The sequence below is a fragment of the Rhinatrema bivittatum genome, chromosome 3 (genome assembly GCF_901001135.1).
Source record: "Rhinatrema bivittatum chromosome 3, aRhiBiv1.1, whole genome shotgun sequence".
NCBI lineage: Eukaryota > Metazoa > Chordata > Amphibia > Gymnophiona > Rhinatrematidae > Rhinatrema > Rhinatrema bivittatum.
In genome coordinates this window covers 67,183,467-67,208,286 of record NC_042617.1, presented here as the reverse complement: position 1 = coordinate 67,208,286, position 24,820 = coordinate 67,183,467, and the positions used below count along the sequence as shown (strand labels likewise).

Genomic DNA, 24,820 nt, shown 5'->3' with positions numbered 1-24,820 from the left:
AACCACAGGGAAAAAAATATCTCTCCTTTCCATGTCATATGCGTATCATGTACCTCGGATATCAATGAAGGGAAAAAGTTAAACTTCTGAAAACTAGCCAAAAAACGTTTTATTGGAATTCTCCTTCAAAAGATGCAGTGAACTGCATTTGGTGGTACTAACCAAGAAAACAGGCACTGCCAAACAAATGCTACATTAAACACAGAAATATTTGTACAAAGGAGGGCATTTTGCATTTTCTTAGGCATTCTGATGACATGCAGGTACTGTATTCTAAGAGACCAACCACACTTACTGCATGTTACCCTTATATTCATTGCAAATTTATCTACCAGAGATTATTAAAATGAATTTTTTCCCCATTTTCCAGATACAGATGTCTGGATCATGGGACAGTGGGAGCAAATAAAGAAGAAAAATACTGTAAAGAACTTTGAAGCAATGGCAAAAGGAGTGAAACCAGCTAATATATAGGGCCTGGTTTGCAAAGTCTCACTCTAATCACTGTTCCTTCACAAAATAATTTCCAATGTCTTTATTTGCATTAACAAGATTCCTACTGAAGGGAACACCGATTTTAGCTGCCTACAATCAAATATTTCTGCATGTGTCTAGCATTTTTATGCCAGAAATGAGACTAAAACATATACAACTTTCATGAAAATGTATTTTATTTTCCCAAAAAATCCATTTTATGTGATATTTTCATTCAAATAAGATGCTATTCATTTTTCTCCATTTTTAATTAAGTTTTAAAGAAAAATAACAAAAATATCAGGGAACATTGTTATAAATAAAAACTGATTTTGTTGATATAATTACTCTATTTGACATGAAAAATAATGGCTTTCTAGAATCAGGGACTTCTCATTTATAAAGTAGCAGCTGTGCTCAGGGGTGGGAGGGTAAAGAAAATGCATGGCTTATATATAAATCCCTTTATTTCATCAAAACAGAAATACACTGTTCCAGTCACCATTACCATTTGAAGAATGGATTAAGACCACAGTTAAAAAAAATTCCTTCAGCATTTGCTAATTCTAAATAAAATGTATGTTGATCCAGAGTCAACACTTTGATTATTTTATAAGGCCTGCTTTACAACACTGGGTGTAAAGTAACTTAAAGCTAAAGAATGCAGTATCTCTAGATTTATATCAGAAACTAAGCACCCATACCTTCTGTGGAAGGTTATAAAACTCAGCCCAACAGTGAAAACGATTACTGTCTTGCCATATATTTTACTATAGTCAGATAGTAAAATTAAGATTATATGCTTGCATGCCATAAATTAATTTTCTGCCTGTATTTTCACAGGACTGTTGGGCTGCACCCGGAGGCTGCCAGGTTTGCATGTTTCTTTGCAGTGGTTCTAGTGCCTCATTTGGTTGGAGAATTACTGACACTTGTTCTACTTGGAGTTGTTCAGAATCCAAATATAGTGAACAGTGGTGTGGCATTAATCAACGTTGCAGGAATTCTAGTTGGATCTGGGATTTTAAGGTGAGGAAAACAGTCTTTATGAGAAAGCAAAGTTGTTTACTTGTAAAAGGTGTTCTCCGAGGACAGCAGGATATTAGTCCTCACACGTGGGTGATGTCATCAGATGGAACCCTGATTCGAAAAACCTATGTCAAAGTTTCTAGAACTTTGACTAGGCACATTGAGCATGCCTAGCATTCTCTATACCACGCGTCCACACAGGGTCCCTCTCCAGTCTTGTATCATAGAATTATAATTAAAATAAAAAATAGGAGAAACCCAATTCCATGGGGTGATGGGTGGGTTTCATGAGGACTAACATCCTGCTGTTCTCGGAGAACACTTGTTACATGTAAGCAAGTCTGCTTTCTCCAAGGGCAAGCAGGATGGTAGTCCTCACACATGGGTGAATCCCTAGCTATAGGCTGCTCCCCAACACAAAAGGGGACCAAGAGACACCCAACTAGGTGCCAATGGGCATAACCACACTGGTGCTGTTGGTAAAAGAGGGGGAGATAGCCTGAACCCAAACAACAGGCCCTAGGCTGGAGAGTTGGTTTCTACACCTCAAACATGTTCTGAAAGACAGACTGGCCGAACCTACTGTCGTGTCGGCCATCCCTATCCAGTCAGTAATGAGATGTGAATGTGAGGAGAGAACTCCACATTGCAGCCTTGCAGATCTCCACAGAAACTGCTCACAAGAGGGCCATTGATGAATCTTGACATGACCCCCAAGATGCAGCCCCACTTGGGCATAACAGAAGGAGATGCAAACTGCTAGCAGATTGGATAGTGTCTATTTGGCAACAGCAATGCCTAACCTATTCCTATCAAAAGAAATAAAAAGTTGGGTGAACTGTCTATGGGCTTCTATCTGTTCCAGGCAGAAGGCTAAGGCTCACTTACAATCCAAACTGTGCAGTGCATGTTTGCCTTGATGCGAATGGGGCCTGGGAAAGAATGTTCGCAGGATGATTGACTGGTTAAGATGGAAGTCCATCACCACCTTAGGCAGGGACTTAGGGTGCGCATGCAAGACCACCTTGTCATGATAAAACTTAGTGTAAGGTGGATAAGTCACTAAGGCCTGGAGCTCACTGACCCTGCATACTGAAGTGACCACCACCAAAAATGGATGTTGAGAGGTTAATCCTTCCAGATCAGGTACTTCAGATCTCAGGTGCACATTGGCTCAAAAGGAGCTTTCATCAGCTGAGCTAATACCACGTTGAGGTCCCAATACACAGTGGGAAGCCTTAGTGGAGGCTTCAATTGAAACAGGCCCCACATGAAACGTACAACTACAGGCTGTACAGAGATGGGCGTTTCATCTAGACTGATCTCTGGATGGACAACTCCCGTAGGAGTGGAAAACAGACCTGTCTCAGCCAATGAGGGGCTATGAGGATCATCGTCCCCTGTCCTCCTGAAGCTTCAAGAAGTCTTCACCACTAAGGAAATCAGAGAATATGCATACAGAAGACCCTTGCCCCAATGATGGGCAAGGGCATCTGAGGTTGGTTTGCTTTCTGACTTGTACATGGAGCAGAACAGAGGCATCGTCCTGTTGCAGGGGGACACAAACAGATCTACGTCTGGGATCCCCCAGCGGCAGAATATCCGATTTGCTACCCCCTGGTAGCACTCGTGAGGTCTGAAGGCTCGACTCAGCCTGTCCGTTACCATGTTCTCTGTCCCGGCCAGGAATATGGCCCTGAATACCACCCCGTGTGACAGGGCCCATGATCAGATCTGGACTGCTTCCTACACAGTAGGTATGATCCCATGCCTCCTTGCTTGTTGACATACCACATGGTTACCTGGTTGTCTGTTTGGATCAGGCAACTTTGTTGGACAACCAATCTCTGAAAGCCCATAGCGTGTACCTGATTGCCCTAAGCTCCCGGAAGTAGATTTGACAAGAGTGTTCCTGAGCGGACCAAAGGCCCTGGGTGCTGAGCCCATCTACATGAGCTCCCCACCCCAGGGTGGATGCATCTGTGGTTAAGACAATTTGGGTAGGGAGACTTCGAAAAGAGATCCACCATTCCAAATCTGAAAGTACCCACCACCAGGACAATGAGTCCTGGAGAGACGGGGTGACTTGGATGCAAACCTGGAGGTTCTCAGTGGCTTGGTGCCACTGCTACCTCAAGGTCCATTGGGCTCTGCGCATGTGTAAATGTGCCAAGGGAGTGTCATGGACTGTTGTGGCTATATGACCCAACAGCCTCAACATGTGCCAGGCTGACACTTGCTGGCTCTGTTGGATCTCTGCCATGATGGTGGTCCTCTGGCAAGGCAATCAGCCTGTTCCTGACTGGAGGATCCATCATTCCGGGTACGGGCAACTAGCCTATGCTCCCTATGACCCAGTCAAAACCCCATCCCCGGAGTTGATTGAGGAGCTGGCTGGAGCTTGGGGGCTCTCTGCTGCCTAGGACAACCCCAGCAGCTGTGATAGTGTGGACAGGAATGAGGGTGCGAATGACAGTACTTCCTTTGGCGAAAGAAAGATTCCTTTGGCCCCTGTCTCTCTGGCCTCCTGGAAGAGGAGAATGGGTCTAGAGTGCTGGTGAAGAGGTATTGGAGAGTTTCAAGGTGGTCCTGAAGTTGGGCCATAGCATCCTTCACCCTGTCTCTGTAGAGACAGCAAGTCAATCCTGTACTTCTGGTCGGAGATCCAAGGCCGCAGCCATGCCATTCTGCGGGAGCCGATTCCTGCTACAGAGACTCTTGATGACATCTTGAAAACATCGTAGGTCGCATGGACCTCATGTTTTCTGCACTCCAGGCCCTTATGCACCAGTGACATGAGAATGTCTTCCTGCTGTTGAGGCAGCTACTCAGCCACCTCCTGTACCTGCTTCCACATGTCCCGCGAGTACTGGCTCATGTAGAGCTGGTAAACAGCAATGTGGGCAGTGAGCATGGCTCCTTAAAATAACTTCCTCCCAAGAGCATCCATCGCTCTGTGGTCCTACCTTGGGGGCACCAAGGAATGAGTTCGAAAGTACTTGGCCCTCTTGAGGGCAGATTCAACCACCACCAATTGGTGGGGCAGCTAATTAGGGAACCTTCTGGATGAGGTAGGCCCAGTTTAGAAACATAGAAACATAGAAATGACGGCAGAAGACGACCAAACGGCCCATCCAGTCTGCCCAGCAAGCTTCGCATTTTTTTTCTCATACTTATCTGTTTCTCTTGGCTCTTAGTAACCTTTTGGTTCTATTTCTCTTCCACCCCCACCATTAATGTAGAGAGCAGCGTTGGAACTGCATCTAAGTGAAATATCTAGCATAATTAGTTAGGGGTAGTAACCACCGCAATAAGCAAGCTACACCCACGCTTATTTGTTTACCCAGACTATGTAATTCAGTCCTTGTTGGTTGTTGTCTGTATACAGATCCACTTTTCCTCATTCCCCCTGCCATTGAAGCAGAGAGTTATGCTGGATATGCATTGAAAGTAAAGTAGCAGACTTTCTCCCCTGCCGTTGAAGCTGAGAGCTATGCTGGATATGCGTGAAGTATCGTCTTTCTCCCCTGCCGTTGAAGCAGACAGCTATGCTGGATATGCGTGAAGTATCGGTCTTTCTCCCCTGCCATTGAAGCAGAGAGCTCTGCTGGATATGCGTGAAGTATCGGTCTTTCTCCCCTGCCGTTGAAGAAGAGAGCTATGCTGGATATGCATTGAAAGTGAAGTATCAGGCTTATTTGGTTTGGGGTAGTAACTGCTGTAACAAGCAAGCTAATCCCCGCTTTTTTTGTGAATGCAAATCCTTTTTTCCACATTTCCTCTTGCTGTTGAGTCTTAGAGCAATGTTGGAGTCGCATTAACCGTGTGTATGTTTATTGAATAAGGGTATTATCTCCAGGTAGTAGCCATCATTCCTGCGAGACACCCACTCTTCGTTCACGTCTTCTAGACTTATTAATAAGAAGCCCTTTGGCTTCTTATTAATGAGAAGCACTGTAAGCGGGTGTTCCTATATCCTCAGCAGCAATTCCTTAAGGATCTTGTGTACTGGGACCACCAAGATCTCTCTAGGAGGCTCCATGAACTGGAGGATCTCAAGCATTTTGTGCCTGGCATCCTTCTCCATTAATAATTGAAAAGACATGGCTTTCATCATCACCCTCAGAAAACTTGCAAAGGTTAAGTCCTCAAGCGAAGACTTCTTTTGCTTCTCTGGAGCAGAAGGGTCTGAAGGGAGATCCTCAGAGCCCTCGGAGCCCTTGGAGGAGGACTCTAAAATATCATCCCCCCAGGTGTCATAGGGTTCCTTATCCTCATTGTAAGTCACAGAGAATGGGTCCCTGGGTGCTCAGCCTTCGTCCAGAGGTGCAGGCACCAGTAAAATGTGACAGGGGGGTGGCAGGCCTCTGCCGGCCTTGGTGGAGCTTCCTCCTTGGAGGAACGGCGCCAACCACTGTATCAGTAGGGGGAGGCCTCAGTGCCCCGCTGGGCACCGATACTGTTCCGGAAACCAATGCCAGCTGGGACAGGTAATGCACTGAGGAGCACATTGAGCTTCTCCAGAAGTGGAATGAGGATGGGTGGCACCAGGTCCAGTGCCGTCGGTGCCACAGGAGCGAAGCCCTGCAGTGCCTGGTCCACCGCTATCTGGACTCAGAGTTGTAGCTCCTCCTCGAACAATGGCTGATGCCAATACTGACTGGGAGGAAGGAGGGGTGGCCAGATCCTCTTCTGAGTCTTGAGGTGGATTGATGACTGGAATCATGACTGGTGGAGACAGTCGCAGACCACCGGCACTGATGGAGGATTGGCATTTCTTGCCTTGGGGTCGCTTCAGGGGCATCGCGGAAAAAGTTGGTGCATCTCAGTGCTCTGCACCGTGCATCAATAGGGACCAGTGCTGATGCTTCTTTGGCTTCTCTTGATGCTCGGCCCAGTCCTTCCCCTGTACCAAGGCCGATTTCGAGGAACCCAATGTCCTCGCCCTGGAGGAGATTGATGACGGTCGGTCTCCGGCGCCCCATCCACTGATGGCATCGATGGAACCAACAGTCCCACCGATGCGATAGCTCAGTGTCCATCAGTGTGGGTCCTTGGTACTTTGATGCCAAAGCCACCGATGCCGATGTTGATGGCTCGGATTTCTTTGATACGAAGAGCTGCTCCATCTTGTCGAGTCAAAACCGATGTCCCTTCGGGGTCAACTGGTTGCATAAATGGCAACCCCGGATGTCATGCAATGCCCCCAGCAGAGGACACACATCTAATGTCGATCCATGATGGACATGGTCCTTGGGCACCGGGATATCGCAAAACAACAGACATGGCCATGTCAGATGAAACAAAAGGGTATGAACTGAAAACGATGGTTGCGGGGTGTTGATGGCTGGCAGGCACTGATGCACCACTGCCATGGGGAATCAACTGCGAAAGGAAACTGACCCGAATCACCAAAAATCCTGATTAGGAGACACTATGGGACCTGGTGTCGGAACAATAAGGAAAAACCCGCCAAAAACACGACAAAAGCAAAGTTTTCACACAAGGCCAAAAAACAGCCAAAGTGAGCTCACTCACTCAAACCGCAAGGCTTACAGCTCTAAGGAAAAAGAGAGACTGAAGAAGGACCCCATGTGGACCGTGGTATAGGGCATGCTGGGCAGGCTCAGTGTGCCTAGTCAAAATTCTAGAAACTTTGACACAAGTTTTTCGCATTGGGGCTCCTTCTGAAGATGCCACCTCTATGTGAGGACTACCATCCTGATTGTCCTTGGAAAATTTAATTTTTATTTATGATGCTTACTTTTAAAAAATAAAGCAGAAGAGCAGTAAAAGGATACTGTCCTGCATTTGCTCAGGATTTCTTGGAAGTTGGTTCTGTAACCATGAAACTAACACTTATCGGAAGATAAGGACCACTAGCTGATCTAGTATTCCTAGTTTCCTTACTTATTGTGCTATCACACACACTATTCAATGGTTAGTTATTGCCCTTCATTACCACTACTCTCTTTATCTGGCTCATGTAACCCTGAATTCTGTCATTGTTTGGAACAGTCACCTCTATTCTTAGGCTATTCCAGGCGATAGTCACTTTCTTAGTGATATAATATTTCTTCTTAGCCTCCTTTGTTCTAACTTCATAGTATGATTAATTAAAAGTTCTTCCAGATCTTTCATCAAATTACTGGTCTGGCAGCTTTAATAATCTTACTAGTTATTAACTCCTTATAGTAAATTATAATTAATAGAAACATAGTATATGAGGAAGTAGTTTGGCTGCTGTTAGTCCATTTGAATGCACAAAAATAAAATATTAACAAATAAAAACAGAAAAATTATATATAAGGTGATACTTTTGTAATGGTATACCTTAATACATAGGCATTAGCTTATATACAGTATATATATTTTTTTCTGAATAGGATGTATCTTGTCCCCTGAAGAATCTTGACATACTGAATTTCTAAGTTTAAAAACCTTCTCCTTGAAAAATGAAAGAAGGAATCAATGACTGGCAAATCATCATAAATTAATTAATTTTTGGGTACTTGCCAGGTTCTCATGGCCTGGATTGGCTACTGTTGGAAACAGGATGCTGGGCTTGATGGACCCTTGGTCTGATCCAGTATGGCATGTTCTTATGTTCTTACCCCTTAACACTGAATCAACTAGTTTAAAAATTACTTTAGGATCATGCTGGGCTTTGAAAATTGTATCCAAATAAAATTTATTTTTGGCCTGAGCCACTTTATTAAAATACACTGCTGCTGCTACTTTCCAGCACTTTCTATTCTCAATTGTAGCATGAAGCTGGGGGGTATACCAAGGAGAGGAACTTCTACCACCCACTGTTGTTCTAAGCTCAAGACAGTTTGGGTGGCTAAATCCATTCCCTTCTTTAAAGCTGAATACCATCTTCCAACCCAGCAATCTGAGTCACCTAATCCTAGACCGAAGTAGTAACCAAATTCACAAAACTAGAAGAGTCTATTTTTTTAAAACCTGATTTAAAATGCAATCTTTTCTTTGTAATTTGAGTCCAAGAGCTAACATGATTGAACCTATAACCCATGCTCTGACCATGGAAACATCTCAATCCCTTCAAAAACCAAATTACCATGTGAAGTGGCTTTTTCAGATCCAAAAAGCCAGTCAAGAGTATGACCCTTTTTGTGAGTTGCACCTGAGATAATTTGAGAAAGCCTACTAACTGCTAGTGTAGTGAGAAAAGATAATACTCGAGTAGACTCACAGCCAGCTTCATGCATATTAAAATCTCCCATCACCAATAGATGAGGGTAATTCAATGATAGGCCTAAAATTGATTCCAAAACCAGATCAATTATGTTTTGTGAGGGCCCTGGTGGAAAATACCAAAGGGAAATAATTGAATCTTTAAAATCCAGCAAGACCAAAAAACTTTCACAGCCAGGTATTTGGTCAGTGAAAATTATTTTCACAGGAAGAGAATTATGAAAAATTATAGCCACTCCCCCTCCTTGTTTAGTGGTCCTATTACACATGTGAATAGAATAGCGGATTGTTTGCCTTTCAACCAAGTTTCAGTTATACATACCAAATCAAGATTTCTATCAACTATGAGATCATGTACATACAACCAGTTCTTAACTAACAATATTACATTGATTAATACACACTTAAAACAACCTTGTAGCCCATAAAACCCTCTCTTCTTTCTTATAAGGAAATCTATCTGGGATGGACAGCCATCTGCACTTCTTCCTGCTAAATCTATTTTTAGTAGTCAATGATTTCCTATTCATAGCGTGTTTGCCTTTGCCCCAAATTACAAAAATAGACAAAAAAGTAAAATCAAATTCAGATATCTCCATTCCCTCGATCTCCTGAAGAGGCTCTTGTGGCTTGCCTCTTCGGTGATCCACAAGAGCGGCTCAACTTAGGGATTTAAGGCCCCTTTGTTGATGTCAACAAGGCAGGCCAACAGCAATGTGCAAGGCAGGGGGGGTAGGCTCGCCAGATAAGGTTGCCCTCATCCATCGCAGCCTATCACCTTCTCTCTCAACTCCCCTGCTGGTTAAAAGTTCCAAGGTAACAGCGGCTCAACCCAGGGTTTTAAGGCCTGCTGGTGATGTCATCAAGGCGGGCAGCAGCAACATCCAAGACAGGGGGACAAGGGTCACCAACGCATTATTACGGGGCTTGCCAGATAGGCCAAGATGAATGAGGGCAACCTTATCACCCTCTCTCCCAACTCCCCTGCTGATTAAAAGCTCTGAGGTAACTGCAGCTTGACTTAAGGCCCCACTGGAAATGTCATTAAGGCGGATCAGCTGCAACATCCAAGGCAGGGGGAGGGGGTCAACATCCTGTTAGTTCAGGGCTCGCCAGATAGATGAGGGCAGCCCAAGCATTTTGAATTCTGTCACAGTACTGATTTCTGCCACCTCTGCTGGTAGATTATTCCAGGCAAGTACAAGCATCTTAGAAAAGAGGTATTTTCTCATGTTTCCTCTGAATGGTCTTTCCTGGTCCTTAGCTCATCAGCTCTTGTTCTTGAAATTTTTTTTCTATGGAAAATTTCACCTTCCTGTAATTTATCAAAGTTTTAAAAATATTTAAATGTTTCTGTTCTATCCCCATTTCCCTTGGCAGCCTTTCTTTGATCTGTTCCCATCCTCTAAATGTCCTTATGAAGTATGGCCTCCAAAGCTAAACACAGTAGTCAAGGTACAGTCTCACTAGTGACCTATACGAGGTCAATATTACCTCCTTTTCTCTGCTGATACCTCTTCTTATACAACCAAGCCTTTTGCCTTGGTTTATTACATTGACTGGATACCTTCAGGTCAGCTGAGATGATTATTCCTAGATCTCCTTCTTAACAGTATTTGTCCTTACAAATTTATTTATTTATTTATTTAATATAATTTATATACCGGAGGTTCCTGTATAATATACATATCACCCCGGTTCACAAGGAACAGTAACTTTCGCTACATTTACATAGAACAGAATAAAAAAGAAGTTTTTACATTGAACAAAGTAATCGAAGTAAGCAAATAGTGTATGATATTGAATCGTTAATAAACATGCAGTTAATAAGTCAATAAATAGCATGGAAAATATGAAGTCAATATGAGTATATGTAGTATGTATGTAGTCAGCATGCATATGTAAATTTCTGATTGAATAAAGGAAGAAAATAATAGATCTGAATAAATCGTTGTGGGCTTGAAAAGACTTTTCTTCGTGTTCTTGGCTCTAGGGGAAAGCTTGTTTGAACAGCCAAGTTTTAAGGTTTTTTTTAAATGTAGTGTGGCATGGTTCCAGACGAAGGTCTGGAGGGAGCGAGTTCCAAAGTGAAGGGCCCGCTGTGGATAATGCACGTTTCCTCAGAACGGATTTCGCCGGTTGTGTGATTAGTCTGTTCTGATAGGCGCTTCTGGTTGGTTTCACGGATGTGTGTAGTTTAATTTGAAATGTTAAGTTGAGAGGTGCAATGTTGTGTAAGGCCTTATGTATCATCATTAAAGACTTGAACTGGATCCTGTATTTAATTGGAAGCCAGTGGAGGTGGTGGAGGATTGGGGTGATATGATCTCTTTTTTTGGCATTTGATAGAATTCTTGCAGAGGCGTTCAGGACCATCTGAAGTGGTTTGATGGTGCATGCTGGTAGGCCTAGGAGGAGAGAGTTACAGTAATCCAGCTTTGGGAGTATGATGGCTTGTAAAACCATGCGGAAGTCTCTGAAAAGGAGGAGTGGTTTGAGTTTCTTTATTGTTTGAAGTTTAAAGAAACATTCTTTTGTTGTGTTGTTGACGAATTTGTTGAGACTGAGTCTGCTGTCTATGATGACTCCCAGGTCTCTAACTTGTTGCGTGGTGGAGAGCCCTGCGGTGTCCGGATGTTGGTTAGTGTTAGAATGTGAGGAGGGGGTATAGTTTTCCGGTGCTATAATGAGGATTTCAGTTTTGTTTTTGTTTAGAACCAAGTTGAGGCTGGTGAGTAGATTGTTGATAGCTGACAGACATTTATTCCAGTATGATATGGCTTTGTGTAGGGAATCTTCTATAGGGATGAGGATTTGAATGTCATCCGCGTATAGGTAATGTCTTAGCTTAAGGTTAGTGAGAAGTTGACAGAGCGGGAGCAGATAAATATTGAAAAGAGTCGGGGAGAGGGATGATCCTTGCGGTACCCCCCTCTTGCATTCGATGGTGTGGGACTCTTTGTTATTTATCTTGACCTTGTATGATCTGTTCTCCAAAAACGATTTGAACCAGTTAAAAGCTGCTCCTGTAATGCCGATGTCTATTAGGCGTTGCAGGAGGCATGTGTGGTTTACGGTATCAAACGCTGATGAGAGATCCAGGAGAGCGAGGAGGCAAGGTTGGCCCTTTTCTAGGTTGAAAATGATAGTGTCTGATAATGATGTTAATAATGATTCGGTATTCATAGTCTTACGAAAGCCAAATTGGTTTGAGGTGAGGATATTTATTTATTTATTTTATTTAAAAGTATTTATATACCGCTTTTTAAAATAAAATTTTATCAAAACGGTTTACAATATGTTAAAATAAAGTAAAAATAAAATATAACTAAAATAAACTTAAAATACATAAATTTAACTAAATAGCTAGATAAATGTTAGCTAAAACAAATTATTAAATAACAAAATAATAATAATGGTAACATGCCATGGGTAAAGAGTAGGGAGGGTAAAAGGGATGGAGGGGGGGAGGAGAGGGGGGGGGTAGCAACTTATCGAATTGTAATGTCCTAGAAAGAACATGGATGGGATAATAGAAGAGAGACGATAATGTAATATGTATCTGATGAGAGAAATTTAGGGGATGGAGTTTCATTTTTGATCGGGGAGATGTTTAGTGGGAATGTTAAATGCTTGTTGAAAAAAGAATGTTTTTAAAGCCTTTTTGAAATGATGAGGATTTGATATTAAACGGAGTGGGTTGGGTAAAGAGTTCCAGAGAGATGGTCCTGCAACAGAAAAAGCTCTTTTCCTGGTGATATCTAATCTGGCCTGTCATGGTGATGGAATGTCTAAGAGATTTTGAGTAAGTGATCTTAAGTGTCGGGTGGGTTTGTAAATGCGGAGTAAGGTGCAAAGCCAAGTGGATGTAGAGTTGTAAATTAAACTATGAATGATTGAGATTACTTTGTATTTTATCCTGTATTTTATGGGTAACCAGTGAAGGGAATGTAAGATAGGTGTAATGTGATTGCGAATGGAGGTACCGGATAATAAGCGAGCTGCACTATTTTGAACTAATTGTAGCGGGTGAATTGATGAGTCAGATAGACCTAGATATAGAGCGTTACAATAGTCTAGACCAGAAAATATAAGAGATTGTAGAACAGTCCTGAAATCACGATAGAAAAGAAGAGGACGAAGACGTTTCAGAAGCTGTAATTTGTAGAATGACTTCTTTGTTAGGGAGGAAATTTGTTGTTTCATAGGTAAGTCTGTATTTATGGTTACACCTAGATTTATGGCATGGCAGTTAATTGGGATGGTTGAGCCACTGAAAGTGAAATGAGATGGTGGGCCTATAGAGGAATCTGTAATGGATGTTAAATGGACTAATTCAGTTTTTGATGGATTTAATTTTAAACGATTATGAGATAGCCAAGAGTTAATGGTGGAAAGATAGAGTGAAACTAAAGATAGAGTATCGGACCAGGAAGTTTTGTAGGGGACCAGAAATTGAATGTCGTCTGCATAAATTTTGAATTGTAGGTTGAGTGATGATAAAATATGACAAAGCGGAAGGAGATATATATTAAATAATATGGGAGATAATGAAGATCCTTGGGGAACGCCGGATGGGATTGTGTAGGGGGTAGAAGATTGATGGTTAATATTAACTTGCTGAGGACGATCTGTGAGAAAAGATGAAAACCAACTTAATACTGTTCCAGTGATGCCTATTGCTTGTAGGCCTGAGATGAGAATTTGGTGATCGACCGTATCAAATGCTGCTGAGATATCTAAAAATACTATAATGTAATCTGTATATGAATCAAATGCCCGGAATAATGTGTCAAAGGTAGATAGGAGAAGTGTTTCTGTAGAGTGTCCCTTTCTGAAGCCGTGCTGGTTAATGTGGAGAATGTTATTTTCGGATAGAAAGTCAGAAAGTTGACGTAAAACTGCAGATTCTATTAGTTTAGCTAATGATGTGAGGGAGGCAATAGGTCTGTAGTTATTGAGATCGGCTGTACCTTTTGTTTTTGATTTTAGAATTGGTAGAATGGATGTTTTTTTCAGATTAGATGGGAATTGTCCTGTTTCTAATGATTGGTTAACTAGGCTACTGAGAAAAGAGTATGCATGATGACCAATAGCTTTGAAGAAGACTCCTGAACAAGGGTTGTAAGGTGAATTTGAGGGTTTTTGTTTGCTAATTATAATTTGAATTGAGTTGTCTGAAACCGGACTAAATTCGGACCATTGACAATTAGGTTCTTTCTTGACACAGGTGGGGTAGGGTAGTTGTGAAAATTCTGTGGAAATGTTGGTTACTTTTGTTTTGAAGTGGTTGGCGATTTTATTGCAAAATATTGTATCATGATCTGCGAAGCTTTCGTTATGTGGAGTGATTAATGTTTTTACTATATTAAATAAAGTATTGGGATTTCCATTGGCTTTGGAGATTATCTTTCCATAATAGAGTTTTTTGGCTTGATTTATTTCTTTGTAATAGCGCCGAAGGGTACATCGATATGCGTTTTTTGCTTCGGTTGTTCTTATATGTCGCCATTTTCGTTCCAACTTTCTGAGGTGTGTTTTAAGTTGACGTAAAGATTTTGAGTACCAGGGGGCATTGGGTTTCTGTTTCCTGTTGTTTATTTGGTGTTGTTTATATGGAGCAATCAGATCTAGCGTAGATGTAATAGCTGAATTCCATTTAGATACTGAGTCTTCTATATTTGATGATATTGTTTTCGTCAAGATATTCTGTAAGTTGTTTGTTGACAACTTTCTCCATATCTTTGGCAATCATAGGAAGGTTTGCTATGGGTCTAAAATTAGCTGGGTCTGAGGTGGGTAAGTTGGGTTTTTTGAGGAGCGGCTTGAGCATGGCTAACTTGAGTTGGTTCGGGACATGTCCTTGGGTGAGGGAGCAGTTAATGATGTCTGCTCAAGGTTTGGCTATGGTGTTGGTGATCAGACTCAGTTTGTTGGATGGAATATGGTCTGATGGATGGGAGGATGGTTTTATCTTCTTGAGAATATTCTCTATTTCTAAAGAGGATGTGAGCTCAAAAGTGTTGAGCACTGTTAGTGAGGTGTTGGGTTGTTTGACATTTGGGTGTGATGGTTGTTGATCTGTTGGGAGTGGTGGTTGTTGAGCGGTTGATCGCGATGATTGGGGGCTGAGGTTGATTACGTGGTTTGGATGTGTAGATGGTCCCTTGAGGGGGGCTAGGAGTGAGGTGATTTTGTAGTCGAAGAAGTCTGCCAGTTCGTTCGCTTTATTGAGTGCTTGATCGTCTGGAATGGTAGGTGCCGGGGGTTTTGTGAGGGTTGATACATAGGAGAAAAGAGCTCTTGAATCAAAAATGAGGTGGTGGATTTTTTTGGAGAAGAATATTCTCTTTGTTGTGTTGATGTTGTTTCTGTATGAGTTAAGGCATGATTTGTAGATGAGGAGGGTGGTTGAAGATGGGTTTTTTCACCAATTTTGTTCCTTGCATCTCAACTCGTGTTTATGATTTGTTAGCTCCGGTGTGAACCAGGGTCTCCTGTTGTCTTTGTTTGGATTGATAGATTTAGTTGTCATGGGGCAAATTTGATCTGCAACCTTTTTAGTGATGTTGGTCCATGATGAAGTTGCTGAGTTTACGTCGGATAGGTCTAGGTGCTCAAGTTCCTTGGCCAGGTGTTCACTGAGTTGGTCTCCTGAGCACTGTTTCCTAAGCGATATAGTTATTGGTTGTGTGGATTGTGGTGGAAGTTCTTTTATTTTTAACACCGAAGATATAATTCGATGGTCTGACCAAGGTATTGGAGTGCAAGTTGGAGTGGTGTGGATTGTGATACCTTCATTTATGAAGATAAGGTCCAGCGTATGTCCTGCTTTGTGGGTTGGTTCAGTCACTATTTGTCTGAAACCCATATTGTTGAGAGAGGAGAGAAGAGTTTTACAGTTGGTAGAATGAGGTTGGATATCTACGTGCAGATTAAAATCTCCCATGAGGATGGTAGGTTTTCTGGAATTTAGGTGTTTTGCTGTAAGTTCTATGATGGGTGATGGGTCTGCTTCCAGTATTCCGGGGGGAGCATAAATTAGGCCGATCGTCAGATGTTTTGAGTTGAATAGGGCAAATTCAATCTTTGATATGTTATTGGAAGTCTGCAATGTCAGACCCAGTGTTTTTTTGGCTGCGAGGAGAAGTCCACCTCCTCTTTTTTTGGGTCTGGGAATAGAGAGAACGTCGTAATCCTGTATGGGTAGCTGATTTATTAGCGCAGTGTCGGAGGGTTTTAACCAGGTGATAGCACAGATGTCAGGTTTTGTATCGGATAGGTAGTCGTTGAATATATGACTTTTCTTAGCGATCGATTGCGCATTAATCAATGTGAGTGAGAAGAGAGTTAGTCCAAGGAATTGAGTGACTGGTGTCAGCAAGATGGGCCTGAGCCTCTGTTGACGATTGTGATGGGGGGGGTAGGGGGCTTTGGTGTTTTCCATTTGGGATTGTGGATGATGGGAATTGTGAGGGGGTGCATGTTGGGATGTAAGTGGCTGAAGTGGAAGAATGTAGGAATCATTACGGTCAGAAAGGAGTGCTAGGCGAATGCTGTCTGAAGAGTGCTGGACGAATGCGGTTTGAAGAGTGCTGGGCGGATAAAGTTAGAAGAGTGCTGGATGTATGATGGGCGTATGTTGGGCGAATGCAGTCCGGAGAATGATGGGCAAAAGCAGTCCGGAGAAAGATGGGCGAAAGCAGTCCGGAGAATGATGGGCGAAAGCAGTCCGGAGAATGATGGGCGAGTGCAGTCCGGAGAATGATGGGCGAGTGCAGTCCGGAGAATGATGGGCGAGTGCAGTCCGGAGAATGATGGGCGAATGTTGAGCGGAAGCAGACCTGGTGGTATTGGGTGGACGTATAATGAGATGTTTAAAGATCCTCTGAAGAGTCTGCTGGCAATTCTGGTAATTCCACGAGCTTTCGTTGTGAAGCTGGCTTGGCTTGCGCAGATCTGGGGCTTGGAGTCTCGGGCGCCACTGCCTGTATGTGGTTTGGTTTGCAAGATCTTTGCAGGTAGCTGGGGCTTGGATATTAAAGCCGTTCTTTAGTGATGTTTGTGCTTTGCTTTGTTGGTGCTGATGTTATGTTGTATGAGCTGGTAGGTGGGCAGAAACAGATGGTACGGATTTATAGAATCGGACTAAAGACCAAGAGGTAGACTCGGGGCTTCCGAAGGGGCTGAGCGAAGGGGCGAGACAAAGGGGCAGGCCCCTTTGTTGCGCTCCTTCGGTGCGCTCCTTCGGTGCGCGGCGTCGAAAGTGTGTCTAAATTTAAAGCCCCACAGGGCTGGTACCTGATTGGAGGCGCTGTAATTGTAGGCGGGGCTCAGCGTTTTCGGCGCGATTTGCTTTCTTTTTAGGAAGCTTTTGTTTTTGCAATGTCTGCCGCGTTATCGGCGTTGAGGCCGGCTGGGAGGGGAGAGATTCTCAGTGACCTTCCCCCGGCGGGGCTCGGCGCCGATCGCGCAGGCCTTCCCCGTTCGCAGCAGCAGAGAAGCCGAAGAGAAATGGCACCGCAAGTGAGTTCAAATTTAAAACCCCACAGGGCTGGTACCTGATTGGAGGCGCTGTAATTGTAGGCGGGGCTCAGCGTTTTCGGCGCGATTCGCTTTCTTTTTAGGAAGCTTTTGTTTTTGCAATGTCTGCCACGTTATCGGCGTTGAGGCCGGCTGGGAGGGGAGGGGAGAGATTCTCAGTGACCTTTCCCCGGCGGGGCTCGGCGCCGATCGCGCAGGCCTTCCCCGTTCGCAGCAGCAGAGAAGCCGAAGAGAAATGGCGCCGCAAGTGAGTTCAAATTTAAAACCCCACAGGGCTGGTACCTGATTGGAGGCGCTGTAATTGTAGGCGGGGCTCAGCGTTTTCGGCGCAATTCGCTTTCTTTTGATATAGATAGTGAATTTTTAAGCTTCAAATGTATGATTTTTCATGGGATGGACACTTTTCAAAGTAATTTACCTAAGTATATAGCAAATTAGTGAATTAATACTAATAAAAAGCCATAATGACATTGAGAAATACTAATAACAGTATTGGATGATTTACTAATGAGAAATGGAATATCACTGGGCTCATATTGGAATGGTATGGGCTGGTACAACATAATGGCACTTTTTGATGCCTCATTTGGGTCAAGGAGATGAGTGGAGTGATGGGAAGCTGTCCTGTCCTTCCCCTCGATGCCCACAGCAGCAGTATTAGCAGCAATAGGGTAAGGAGGGAAGAGAGGAAGGAATAAAAGATAAAATAAGAATGGAGCACTGGAAGTGTGGAAGGCCAGAAGGCAGAACACCCAATGTTTTCCCACTTTGATTCCTGGTACAGCAGAATCCTCCAAACCGATGCACACAATTCACTCTTGTAACACAATATCCAGGGATATTGATTCTGGATATTTGCTGAAGGTCATCAACTCATCTGCAACAAGATATCTTGGAACTTCATCAAGAACTTAACCAATCTGACCTAGGAGCAGTAGTTAAACAAACTTCTGCCCAGTTAGGGGTCGATTTTAAAAGAAGTGTGTGCAATTGGATGCGCCGATTTTATAACATGCACGCGCCGGTGCATGCATGTTATAAAATCTGATTGTCGCACGCACAGATGCATCAGATTTTAAAATTTGCGTGCACATGCGCGGATGGACCACGACTCACGCACACGGGGGAGGGGGGATTTTGTAACTTACATGCGGCGATGTAATCGGGCCTCCCCCAGTTCCCTCTGGCTATTGACCGTGGTCCCGGCCGCCCTCCATCCTGCCCCGCCCAGACCACGGCCTGCCCCTTTTTCAGGGCCTGGCAGTTGTGCGCGTATCGGTGGTTATGTGTGTGGCTGAGCCCTTTAGAAAATGTGTGCAGCATGCTCAGGGCCCGGCCTCACGCGTAACTACCGGTATTTGCGCATATGGGTCTTTGAAAATGTGTCCTTTAATGAACAGAATTAAAGATAAATATATGATTTTCAATGAACTGTTATGCAACTAGAGGAAGGAAGCATAAATTCATTAGCGATAAAGTGTTTTTGAGATTCATTTCAGGATGTTGCAGAAAGTGCTCTAACAGACCTTTTAGTGGTACTGTTCCAACAAGAGTTCAGTCATATTATATTCATTCTGCTTAAGTCAGTTCTTTCAACAACCTATTCTTTTTCTTTTTAAGGAGTTTGGAAGAAATGCCACAAGCTTTTCAGCTGCTAAGTTATCTAACATACCAGAAATATAGCTGTGAGATTCTAGTAATCAATGAGTTTTATGACCTGGATTTCACATGTGGTAAGTATCTGATATAAGTGAAATCTAAATTCTGTGATTGATTGATGTATCACTTTTATATACTATGCTGCTTTCAGTTCTCTTAGGGAAATAGCAGCACTGTCCCTAACCTAATGCAGAGTCTAATTAGTAACCAATAATGAAGACAATTTTTAAAGTATTAAACATGCATTAATCAGCTGTCTGGAAATTACCCTCACTCAATGTGGCTAAAAGTCTGCACTTATTACTATAGCATGCATATTTTCAGCTGCAATGAGAGGAAACCTAATTGGGGGGGGGGGGTGTTTATTCCAGTGTAGGAAAAGTATTGTATGTGCTCAGATGACATTTTCAACTCTATGCACGCACTCTTCCAGGAAAATTCTACCCACAGAAAAAGCAGGTGCAAATGACTGCTTCTATTTTGACGTGCAGCAGTTTTCAAAGTGGAAGTAAACGCCTGTTTTTGCTTTAAGAATTGGTGCAAAACTTGCAGATAAAAAGTACAGACAGTCTTTGTCCCAATGCGGGCTGATTGAAAATTGTTCCCAGTATTAATAAATAGCACATGCACAGGAATATCAAATTGCTAGGACTGCCTGAATGTATCCATCAATCAGACATAATGGAAAGTTTGTCGGGAAAGTTTTGTCTTTTGACTGATGATACCATAATCTGTAACAGGGTGAATAGAAAGGAGTAGAAAACATGAGGAGGGATCTAGCAAAACTCGAGGAATGGTCCAAGGTCTGGCAACTAAGATTTAATGCTAAAAAATGCAGATTAAAGCATTTAGGATGCAAAAACCCAAAGGAAAGGTACAATGTTGGAAGTGAAATTCTTCTAAACACAAAGGAAGAGCGGGATCTGGGGGATATTGTATATGATGATCTTAAGGTAGCCAAACAGGTGGATAAAGCAATGGTAAAAGCCAGAAATATGCTTGGCTGCAAAGGGAGAGGAATGATCAGCAGAAAAGGGGGTAGTGATATTGCCCCCGTGTAAGTCCCTGGTAAGACCTCTCTTGGAATACTGGGGACAATTCTGGAGACCGCACCTTTAAAAAGATATAAACAGGATGGAGTCAGTCCAGAGGGTGGCTATTAAAATGGTCAGTGGTCTTTGTTCTAAAGCATATGGGGATAAACGTAAAGATCTAAACACATATACCATAGAGGAAAGGTGAGATAGGGGAGACATGATAAGAGACATTCAAATATCGCAAAGATTTCCATGCAAAGGAGGTGAGCCTTTATCAATGGAAAGGAGGCTCTAAAATGATGGGTTATGAGATGAGGGTGAAAGGGGGTAGATTCAGGAGTAATCTTAGGAAGATTATGAAGATACCTTAATGACAAACATACTGGAAATTGTAATATTGCAACTTGCAAGAATATGCAAGCATATATAGCCTGATATATCTACAGCAAATGAACATCTTGGTTAAAAGTGCTGAATAAAAGGAATCAAGATCTTTTGTATTCTTGATTTTACAATGCCAAGTCTTTGTTTTGCAGATGGACGGAACCATACAGCTGGGTCTTCCTCACTCTGTGTATTTTCTAAGGGGAACCAGTTTATTGAAAAATCATATCCTGGCGGACTTTCCAGGTTCACTTTTGATTTTGTAATGCTATATGCCTTCTTACCTACATTAGTAATTCTTGGAATCATAAGCTTCAAATTAAGAGATATAATTATTCACAGGCAGTAAAATTATATAACTACCCATAAGTGCAACTACTTTTTGTGTAGATAAAGAATCTCCCCCCCCCCCCCCCCCACACCAGTTCAACCCTTGGAGTACCCCAAGGCTCCTCCCTCTCCCCTACCCTCTTTAATATCTATCTCTTACCCCTCTTCCAGTTCCTCGCTAAACTAAATCTAACTCATTTCATATACACCGATGATGTGCAGATCCTGATTCCCATAACAGATTCCCTCCCCAAAAACCCTCAAGTTCTGGGACAGCTGCCTTCACTCTGTCAACCTCCTCCTCTCCAGTCTCAATCTCATCCTCAACAAGGCCAAGACCGAACTACTCCTCATTTCCTCAGACCACAGTAACCTTTCCCTCCCTGACCCCGCTCCCGCCACAGCTGCCCAAGCTAGAGACCTGGTGTAGTACTAGATAACCGACTAAAATTAAAAAAAATTGTTAACAACACAACAAAGGACTGCTTCTACAAATTACACATTCTGAAAAAAAACTTAGACCACTCCTCCACTTCTATGACTTCCGGACAGTCCTCCAAGCTATCCTTTTCTCTAAAATCGACTACTGCAACTCCCTCCTTCTACGCCTCCCCACAACTACCACAAAACCCTTGCAGATGCTCCAGAATGCCGCTGCCAGAATCCTAACCAACTCCAGCCGAGGAGACCACATCACACCCATCCTCAGGAATCTCCATTGGCTCCCTATCAGCTTTAGAATCCTTCATAAGTCTCTCACTATCATTCACAAAACCATCCATAATCAGCACTTGCTCGAGCTAAAAATCCCGCTACGACTCGACACCTCAAAAAGACCAGTTAGAACTGCTTATAAAGGAACCCTACACATCCCCGTTCCCCCCCCCCCCCCTAAATCCATTCTTCACACCTCCACTAAGGAACGTGCCTTCTCCGCAGCTGGGCCATCCCTTTGGAACACCCTGCCTCCAGACCTACGCCAGGAACATTGCCCACCCACCTTTAAAAAAAACCTAAAGACATGGCTGTTCAAACAAACCTATCCTTAACCATTTAATCGGTAACGTTATATTCTTCACTCTATATTTTATTTTGTTCTACATAATTATTTTGTATATACTATTGTTATAACATATATCATTCATCTGTTCCTCTTACTGTTGTGATTCCATATATTTATACTGTTACTCAACCGTTCCTCTCTCCTTACTCTCTTCCAACCTCCTAGTTCCAGTAACCCTCGTTTATTGTAACTTACCTCTTCCCTTAACTCTATCAGTAGCTCTCTAGCTATGATTATTGTTAATGTTAAATATCCCATGTTTGATGTAAACTGATGTGATATGACATGTGTCATGAATGTTGGTATAGAAAAGAATTAAATAAATAAATAAATAGATTGGTTTTAATGCAAGAACTATCATGGATATTTTGAAAACCAATTTTCTGAAATCTCATTTTACCCTCTGAAAATCTAGCTACTTTAGAATTTCTGTTTTCATTCAGTTTATGATTATGGCAACATTTTCATCATCTGTAATCCAATTTGTTTACTATTCAGTAATTTGTTTGTGTAACTATTATTATGTATCCTAAATTTCTACAGAGTTATCTCTTGTTGTTTTAACCTCTCCTTCCATGCTGTTCTCAAGTTATCCCCCTCCCAGTTACGCTCCCTTGTTATCATGTAATTTCAGTCCTGCTGTTCATTTGTGAACTGGTATGATGTCCCTACTAATACCGGTATATAAAAGCTGTTAAATAAATAAATAAATAAATAGATATGTAAATAAAAATGAACAAAGTCATTCCTGCTGAAAGTTTTTTCCTAATGCATGTTTGTCATTGTGGGTGTGAATGTTGTTGATTTATAACACAAAAAAATGGTTGTTGGACCCTGGATGCAGCGCTGGGATATAGGAAACTTGAAAATGAGTTTCCTATTCAATGGGACTTGCAAGGATCACGTGCACCATGGAGGTGATGTATTGAATCTAGGCAAAGGAGAGAAGATGCTGTCACTAGTTTAGTGACTCTGCTGGCCAAAATAGTAGCAGTGAGAGACTTTTGAGAGGAGACATCTCTCCAAGTCTCCTGATTAGTTAGGATACCCCTTACCACCTGGGGTGGAGGTATACAGAATTGAGGAGAAGACAGGGGATAAAAAGAGAGAAAAAAAAACAAACAACTAGTAGTATATGTGATATTCTAGATAGCCTTAGTTCAATCTATCTGCAATATTACCAATGGAAGTAAAAACTGATATATCTATCAAGATGTCTTTGAAGCTTTCAGTATGTAAGCAGAATCAAAATATATTCTAGGACACAAAACAGTGAAACAGTGAGCTATAAATATTGCTGTGAAAATATATGCAGGAAGAAATCTCAGTGTGTTACTGACAGCAACCATGGACTGACCAATTTTCATTCTACCTAATGGTTCTTGACATAGGCCTGGATTTATCAAAATGCACTAAATACCGCATGCGATAGAAAAAGGGGTGTGTTTTATGGTAATAGGCAGTTTATCACAATATCTAAGTTACCGCAAATTGTGATAACTTTTTCGCACTTTGAGATAAGTGCCAGAATGTGGTATTTCTTACATACAACCACTGGGGGGATCATGTTGAGAGCAAGAGAGAGAGAGCGAGAGAGAGAGACTAAGAGACTAGCCATAATGCCCTCAACCTATATATCTCTATGGGAGGCCCACCTAGTAACTCAAGGTGAGGTTTAGGTATTAGTGTAGGGGGGTTAGGGGCCACTTTGAAATTCAAAGTGAGATGTGCGAACAGAACAGTGCTCTCTTGTGAAGATTTGATGACCCTCGGAGTGAGGAAACTCACTCAAAGATGATATTTGTGCAATGTTCTCTCAACCTAGCTTGATGGACGCACTACCTGGGTAACATCAAGCTAGGTTGAGAGACTGATGGAACTGGATGGAACATTTTGGTCTTTATCTGCCACCATTTATTGTGTTACTATAAGGCTCCGAGGCCTATGGAAACAAGGCTAAAAAGGAAAAAATACTAACAATATCATTCAAGATATTTATTTATTTATTTGTATATTTTTATATACCAAAGTTTAGCACTGGCCTTCATTCCGGTTTACAGGTATAACAACAGTTTACATGAAAAATCAAACAGTTTACATTAATAACTGTGGGAGATGGCGCATGCCTTCACTCCGAGATACAAGTAAAAAACAGTGGTTTACATGAACAGTCAAATGGATTACATTAATAACTGTGGGAGGGGAGTAACAGGAGTTTATATGAACAGACATACAATGTACATTAATACCGAAGGGTATATTAATATATAACATTTTGCTTTTTTGCAAAAGAACATAAGATATGCCATACTGGGTCAGACCAAGGGTCCATCAAGCCCAGCATCCTGTTTCCAACAGTGGCAAATCCAAGTCACAAGTACCTGGCAAGTACCCAAATATTAGATAGATCACATGCTTCTATTGCTTATTAATTACCGTAATAGCAGTTTATGGATTTTTCCTCTAAGAACGTATCCAAACCTTTTTTTTAACCTAGTTACACCAACTGCCATAACCGCATCCTTTGGCAATGAATTTCAAAGCTTAACTATACGCTGAGTGAAAAAAAATTTTCTTCAATTTGTTTTAAATGAGCTACTTCCTAACTTCATGGAGTGCCCCCTAGTCCTACTATTATCTGAGAGAGTAAATAATTGATTTACATTAACCTGATCAAGTCCTTTCATGATTTTGTAGATCTCTATCATATCCCCCCTCAGTTATCTCTTCTCCAAACTGAACAGTCCTAACTTCTTTAACATTTCCTCATAGGGGAGTGGTTCCATGCCCCTTATCATTTTGGTTACCCTTTTCAGCAATTCCTGTACAGATTCTGGGGAAAAGGTTAGACAATCTGTGACTCCATTTTAAGATTCTGCAGAATTTTTGTGGCACAATTTACAAATGTGCATCATTTTATATTATTAATAATCATAAAAGAATTTTTATCATCAAAATTATTTGTTAAAAATTTTCATTTAAAAAATAAAATAGCTTCAACTCTCTTTTGTATGTGCTTGACTAATTTCATTTGTCATTTTTTTCTTCTCCATTTAATTTCTCTCCTTTTCTTTTTTTTTAA

General features: G+C 42.1%; 1 protein-coding gene across 1 annotated transcript in view; it reads left to right on the top strand.

Moving 5' to 3' along the window:
- Positions 1-22,426, top strand: part of ABCG5 (ATP binding cassette subfamily G member 5) — a 63,785-nt gene extending 41,359 nt beyond the window's left edge. Inside the window, exons 11-13 of the mRNA XM_029593330.1 lie at positions 1,318-1,503; positions 18,886-18,998; positions 20,498-22,426. Coding sequence (XP_029449190.1) covers positions 1,318-1,503; positions 18,886-18,998; positions 20,498-20,694 — 496 coding nt within the window. The 3' untranslated portion in view covers positions 20,695-22,426. The remainder of the gene's footprint in view (positions 1-1,317; positions 1,504-18,885; positions 18,999-20,497) is intronic.
- The last annotated feature ends 2,394 nt before the right edge of the window (positions 22,427-24,820 follow it).